This window comes from Nicotiana sylvestris, chromosome 9 (genome assembly GCF_000393655.2).
Source record: "Nicotiana sylvestris chromosome 9, ASM39365v2, whole genome shotgun sequence".
NCBI lineage: Eukaryota > Viridiplantae > Streptophyta > Magnoliopsida > Solanales > Solanaceae > Nicotiana > Nicotiana sylvestris.
Window position 1 is genome coordinate 149,885,533 of NC_091065.1, and position 8,091 is coordinate 149,893,623.

Here is an 8,091-nt window from a genome sequence, read left to right on the forward strand (position 1 = left end):
TCCCTCTTCAAATTGCAACCAGAAGTTCCAAAATCGGATAAAAATGGTGAAGAATGACCCAAAATTCGCAAAGGGTCCAATTTATACTTTCTGCCCAGGTTTCTCGCACGTGCGGCTTTTTTCTCGCGCTTGCGGGACCGCACCTACGATCAAGGCGCCGCACCTACGAACTTTACTTAAATCACCAGCTTTCGCACCTGCGCCCCAGGCCTCGCACATGCGGGCTCGCAGGTGCGGCCAAATCCTGCGCACCTATACCAAATTCCGCATATGCGGTTCACTTCCCACGTCTGCTATCATCGCACTTACGGTTCCCACTCCATAGGTGCAGAACATCAGAAACAGCAACTTCAGTTGCCCTATTCCACTTCCAACTCTCCATAAACAATCCGAATTCATCCCGAGGCTCTCACGACCTCAACCAAAATACCAACAAGTCTCATATCAACATACGAACTTAGTCGAACCTTCGGAACACTCAAAACGACATCAAAATATGAAATTACCCACAGATTCAAGCCTAAGAACTTCTAAACTTTTAAATTCCGTAAACGATGCCGAAACTCACCAAACTTCGTTCGAATGACCTCAAATTTTGCACATACATCACAAATAATACTACAAACCTACTCCAACTTCTGAAATTCCATTCTGATCCCGATATTAAATTTTCACTATTGACCAAAATCGACAATTCAAGCCTAATTCTACCACGGACCTCCAAATCACATTCTAGACGCTCTCCCAAGTCCAAAAATCACCCAACGGAGCTAATGGAACCATTAGAAATCTAATTCGAGGTCAAATATTAAAAAGACAAAACTTGATCGAACCTTTAAAATTTAAAGCTTCCAGCTGAGACCATTCTCCCAAGTCAAATTTCGGATAATCTGAAAACCAAAACCGACGATTCACATAAGTCATAACACATCATACGGGGTTACTCATGCCCTTAAACAATTGAGCAAAGTGCAATTGCTCAAAACTACCGATCGGGTCGTTATATCCTCCCCCACTTAAACATGTGTTCATCCTCGAACATGCCCAGAGTTGTTCCAAAAGCCATCAAATTGTTGTATAATCTCACTATGCACATACCCGGGGGTGATCCCACGTCACCCTATCCTATATAGGTCTGATAACACAACATGACTGAAATTTCTTAATCCAACCTAGCCCGTAAGCCTTAGAATCCAATCTCCACATCTGAAATTTTCTATAAGACCAGAATTCTCGCATCCACACACTGTATAAGTCTGAACAAGTTGTCTCCAGTCATAGTCATAACCCAAGATGAAATCACATGATATACCACATAATTCAATCACTCACAGCGATAGCTTCTCATCACAACAGTTGCTCTAAACAACCCTCTACCGGTAATAAACCTCTTATCCAATAAAGTCTCATTCTAGCATTTCCATATACTGCAAATGATGAAAGAAACGCACAGAAACTCATAACCATATGTCAGATCAATAAGTTATAGAGCTCCCTCTTCTCCGACAGGAACTGTAGTAGATTTCTAAGCCGACTTCCAATATTATCCTTCCAACCATGTTGTAAACCAATTCTGATAGTATTCAGTCTAAGCCCAATGACCTCATTTCATCCAACATTACCCCTCTTATGACATGACACATCGATACAATCCAAAGCATAACATGTGCAATACATGCTCCCAATAGCAACATCCCAAATGTACTCAATCATGAAAATGACTCAAATGAGAAAACTGCCCCGCCAGCTTAACAAGTACCATCACGACCATGCTAAGAGCCTAGCATACATCATAGAACCAAAACTCATGAATCCGACACCAAGGATCATACCTCCACATAACTCCGCTATAATGCGTGGCCCCATCCAAACGTTGGTTTGTATTACATACCTCGAGCTACCCTGCTCCCAATCCATAACCATTCAAAATTCGACACGAACCCAAAGTGCATTACCACAACCATAGAGAGCAAATAACACAATGCCACCATCTGAAAAGAACATAGCCAACGCGCAATCAGTCACGCAATACCCGAATACTCATCTTGCTCAAATTCCCGCTATAAGCCCAAATAGAACCGCACCATATGTGCATATAGCCAACAAATCATAACTTCTCGTGACATAGAAAGGTAACAATCATATCATTTCAGAACACGAATAAGCTCAACAATCACTAAATGGCACTTCCCTCAACAATAGCAGTTCGGAGTCAACCAATCCGACTCGATGCAGAACACACATCCATATTGGGCTTACCAATGAACCCAAAATTAGCTCTGGTCCCCCACGATAGGTACATAACCCTCTGAAAGTCTATAATGACTGAATCACAATGCATACTAACCATTGACTAACCTTGGCTACATTTGTACAGTCCACAACCACGAAACAATCTACTCACGAGAACTCTCAGTCTCCAAATCAATAGAACATACGAATCACCATCTCTTATCTCAACTCCACCACCTAGATGTCCACAGTCCTCCAATTACATGGTCATCCCACGAGGAATACTTCTATGATCCTTCCGGACAACAAGGCAAAAATTTGAACTCCAGTAGTCGATAAAACAAGAGAGTGCCGCAATACAAATGAAGTACCCATAACTCAAACACATCGCCCATTTCCGAATGTATACTCTCATCAAACCATACCAATTAGTAATACCATTTACCTAGTCATCTAAAACTGTCCATGCTGCCTAAGAATTTATGACCTTCCTTTCAAAACTGAACCGTGACCTAAAAATTGGATAACAATTAAACTTATAATGTGGTTTTAAGGATACGTAATTTCACCTAATACTAATTGATAATGTAGAAATTAGAAATAAAGATTAACAATGAGATAAAGCAAATCAGTCTTGAAATGTGATTCAGCCCTCGAGCTTAAGTGCCCTCAAACTGATCGGTGCCACAAAATAGTTAAGAAGTAAAACTGATGAACAAGAATATAAGCTGAAAAGTATCATATTGGTTTGATATGTGTGAATGTAAGATGATTACAAGATGATTAAGACCCTCTTTATATAGTAGAGGAATCCTATTTACCGTACAATTCTAATTACAGAAGTAAATCTCATGATTAATAAATAACCGCCCTTGATTTGATCTATTTCGAGATTTACGCCACGATCTTCGGCCAGTCACGGATATCTCGTCTTTCTGTTATTGTGCTTTGCTCGACGTCTGTCTTCTTTTGTCTTGATCGCTATTGGCCTCGATCTTCGATAAGTGCCTCGGTTCTCGAACTCGGTCCCTTATCCTCATACCTCGGTTTGGTCTGTTGTGAGGCCGACCTTCGACGCAATTCCCTAGCCTCGATCAAATAGTAAAATCGGGTAGGCCCGATTTTAACCATATACAAAGGTGAAACCATGTTTACTCCGGAAAATAAATGTTTTAAATTCCTTGAATCTTAATTAAATTTAAGTAGTTGTGTGATGCCTTATATAAATATGCAGTACTATGAGGCTTTAGGAATACATTTTAAAAAGGGAAAACTCGTCGAAGAAAGTTATAGTATTGTAGTTGTATTGCATTTTATTGTTAAATTTGAATCTGATTATCTATAATATATTAAAAGCACGAAGGTTCTCAACGAAATGTCGTTCGCCTTTTTTACTCTTTAAAAGTTAATTTTATATTGAACAAAATAGTCATTTAAATTACTTTCCTAATATTTAGGAGTTAAAAATAAATTATATTTTGTGTATCTAATTCTTCCTTATTTGAACTAGGTATGAAATCCTAATATTTAGGACTTCAACTTCAATTATACTTTTACCTTATATAAATTAAAAAGAAAGAAAAAACTAAATATACTTCTACCACATTTTTTCTCCCCTCTCCTTTCATTAACAAGAGATACTCTACGTACTATAGTTTTAATTTTACATTACCAATGTTTATGTAGAATGGAAAAATACAACTTAAAACTTGGGGCTTTTTATCTCATCCAAACTTGATCTTTATGAATAAATAAAAAATCTGCAATCCCTTTAAATATGGGTAAGTTACCATAAGAAATACTTTATTGAATATTCATTTAATTAATTTTCTAATATTTAGGAGTTTCAAAGTGATTAAAATTTTACGTATTAAATTTTTCTTACTTGAACTATGTAGAAAGTCCTACGATTTAGAACTTTGAAAACATTAAGAATTTACTTTGTACAAATTTAGATTTAGGAGTTTAAAACTATATTATTATATATATTTTTATTTAAACTATGTAAAAAATCTAAAAACTTTAAAATTATTAAGAGTTTACTTATGTAAATCTTGTACTTAAAAATATCCGGTCATTTGTTATGAAGGAAAATATGGACACTATAATATTCTATTGGTACTTATGTCTCTTGTGCAAACGTATAGTTAATATTTGAATAACATTGTGAGCACTTCTATGAGGCAAGATTTTTTTTTTCTTTTTGCTGAGTAGTTTAATAACATAAAAAATCATCATTTTCAGGACTTAAAATGTTTTCTTATTTTTCTAGCTCAAATATATTCTTTTATAATTTTTATGCTTTTAAAAAGTCTATATTCACTGATCAAGATACACGCACAAAGCGCGTACCACAAGACTAGTTTTTAAAATGTAGCATTAATGTTATATTTATTTATTTCTTTCTTTAAATGTCGACTCCGCTTGTAAAAATTTTTTTTGTGCGTCCCTATAACGTCAGTGCTTGGATAAAGTTCAAGACACGACAATTCTTTTTGCAAGGGCGTTATGCTATTGCTACGTAGAGTTGACAAAGTTTGACAAATAGTCGGTGCAAATTGTGCTACAAAATTCCCTTTGTACAAATCCGATATATATTTCTAGACCTTCTACAACTTTCCCACCGCCAACTACGCCTCCTAATAAACACCTTCTTCCACTTACTCCCCCACCGTTCTCCGAAAAAGATTTCTTCCGAAAAAGATCAAAAGTCCAATCAGTTCAATTCTCTAATGGCTTCATCAAATATTCCATCTCTTGAAGAACTCAGTGCAATAGGTGCTAGAGCTTTACTTTTCCAATTCATTCTCAATCCATCAGAAAATCAACGTGAAGTTACGGTATTAGTCAATTCAAGAATTGGATCAGTAACATTTATTGAAGGTTCTTTTAATCTAGACAATTTTCTGTCAAAAGATGATCCATTACCTGCATCAAAAGAATCTATAGATTCTATGCCAGCAGTGAAAATTGTAGAAGAAGGAGTTGAGTGTGCTATTTGTTTGTTAGAATTTGAAGTTGGTGGAGAAGCTAAGGAGATGCCATGTAAACATAAGTATCATGTGGATTGTGTTGAGAAGTGGTTAAAGATTAATGGGTCGTGTCCAATTTGTAGGTATAAAATGCCTGTGGATGAAGAGATTAAGGTTAAAGATGGCGGAGATGACAGTAGTAGGGAGAGAAGGGATGCACCTATAGTGTTTCATGTATTTTTTGGACGTGATCGTAATGTGTATTCAAATTCTAATTCGAGCTTGAATGGTCAAAGGGAGTCCGAGGATATGTCAACCGATCATACAAATGTGTATTCAGATTCAGACTCTGATTCGAATTCGAGAGCCCAAAATATGGACATATCAAACTCAGATGGACAAAGGGAGTCCGAGGAGATATCGACTGATACTAATGTGTATTCAGATTTAAACTCTAATTCGAACACAAGAGTCCAAAATATGGACATGTCAACAGCTGCTAGAGATGGTGATGAATCATCAGGTCAAGATATGGACATGATCAGGGATTAGTAATTGTGTTTTAGGACTCACTTTTCGTTCTCTTTTTTGTTTTCCTTTTAGGATTAGATTGGAACAGTTTGATTACTTTTGTACAGTTGACTTTGTTTTTTTTTTAAAGTTGAATCGTTGTTTTGGGTCAGCTGCAACGCAGCTGCTGTTTCTTAATTCTTTTGGAATACTTCGCTAGGTGTTAGTCGTCTGAATCCGCAGCACATGCATTTAATTATTCTTTATTTATTTCTTTTCTCATAAACTATGTTACTCTAGGAGACCACAATACGTGCATTTTTAGATGTGACGTTTTGATTTTCAGCATTATACTTGTATTAGAAGTTCATCATATAACTTGCATTCTTTTATAGGAATATAAATTAACTCATGGTTAGCGAGACTACATAATCAAGTCTCTTTCGGCTTATGAGGCTACGAATTTTATTTTTTTGGTTACAGCTGGTTTGGACTAGCTCCTCTTATGGAAGAAAGAACCGAGAAGAAGGTATCAACAACAACTGATTATATTACGGGACATCTCATAATATTTATATCAATTTAGTACGCGCTTCTATATGTAGCATTAGGTAGATCATTCAAAATCAAAAGTCATTGCGCCTTTAGCCGACTAGGAAGTCTCCATAGAAATTTCTTGTTTAGAGAAATCTGTAATCAATGAAAAGAACGGATAATATAATTAATTACTGAGGGCGAGCAGTCTCACATTCTCGAGGAAAAGTAGATGGTAAAAGCTACTAGGATTTTGCGATGTGTTTATATGTGTAAATATAGAATTCAACTTAATTTATTGATCACATATAATCAATTAAGATATTGTATGAAAATATGCTTTTTTTTTCAATTCTCCTTTGAGAAAAAGGAGGATTTTTCATATATTGGGTGGGTTCAAAGAAAAAGAAGATATATTTTTTTGTTTTCCTTACTTACTTTCCTTTTCCTTATATCAATAACTCAATCACAATGCAATTATTATTATTATTATCTAATGTATTCAATCGTATTATTACTTTAAATACAATGTTATTTTGAGTGTTAGTTAAATTTTATTATATCGTATTAAATCTATTATTATATAACAACAAAAAGTATGTGATGATTATTTTTTGGTCGTGTCGGTATTTTATTTTTTTCTCATCTGACCTTTTCTTGTTATAAAATAATTTTATTTTGTTTGTTACTCTACGTACCTTTTTATACAATAATTTTATTCTGTAATATTTTGTCTTTTTATAATATTATAAGTTTGTTCTTCATATTGCTTGTGTATGATAGTATGAAATAACTGTAAATGATGCTTCATCCATTTTAATTTATGTGAATCTATTTCTTTTTTAGTCCGTATTAAAAAAAAAACCCCTTTTCATATTTGGAAATAATTTACCTTTCGCAATGAGTTATAGTTTATACAAAATATATGCGCCTCATTTTACAACACAAATTCAAAAGTCTTTTTTTCCTTATAAACTCCATGCACAGTCAAATAGGTTCACATAAATTAAAACGAAGGAAGTATAATCTATTCAAATATTGCATTCATCAAAATAATATAACTAATATAACATAATATAATACGATATATTATGAAAAAATATGTAACAATCATCCAAACAAGCCGTTAGTCGTGAAATCAAATAAAATTTTCATATTCTGTTCTTGTTCACTGATAGATATGTGTAGTTAGATGCGATACATAATCCTTCGTAAAGCATCACAGTATTCTTAGGAGTATGGTGTGTTCAAAGCGAACCGAAAAATAGCACGAAACCGAAAAGTCAAACCAAATCAACTAGGTTTGGTTTGATTTGGTTTGGTATTGAATAAAAATAATTTGAACCAAATCGACATATAATTTATAATTTTTTATATATACTTTTAAAACTTTATATAGAATTTTGTTTAAAAAATATTAGAAATATTTGAGATCCTCTCATTGGACATAATATTTAATAGAACTATGAAGTGAATTCGTTTTTATTTACTTTATATAATGGGTTGTATTACTTTCTTATTAAGTGTTATTGATGCGTCGATCATCTCTTTGTTCTTTTATATTCATATGTCAAGATTTCCTATATCTTTTTCGAATTTGAAGTGGTATTTTGATAATTTAAATTACATAGAACATATCGTTATTTAGGAATCATATCGATTTTCATGTTTAATTATAAAATTCGGTTTAACCTTGAAAACATACATGAACGAAAAATTATTATTAGATGACTAAGAAAATAAACTATCAGGTGTTACTAAAAACAATTCTCCCATAAGAATATTTATTAGATTATATGTTTGTTATGTTTTTAAATTTTTAGTAAACATATATTCACTTATT

General features: G+C 33.9%; 1 protein-coding gene across 1 annotated transcript; it reads left to right on the plus strand.

Annotated features, from left to right (window-relative positions):
* The first annotated feature begins 4,964 nt into the window (after positions 1–4,964).
* Positions 4,965–5,756, plus strand: LOC104218823 (E3 ubiquitin-protein ligase SIRP1-like). Its single transcript, XM_009769402.2, has one exon. The coding sequence runs from the start codon at positions 4,965–4,967 to the stop codon at positions 5,754–5,756; it is 792 nt and encodes a 263-aa protein (XP_009767704.1).
* Positions 5,757–8,091: the final 2,335 nt, after the last annotated feature.

Excerpts from the sequence above, each read along its gene's own strand:
- LOC104218823 (XM_009769402.2), top strand. The coding sequence starts at position 4,965 with ATGGCTTCATCAAATATTCCATCTCTTGAAGAACTCAGTGCAATAGGT.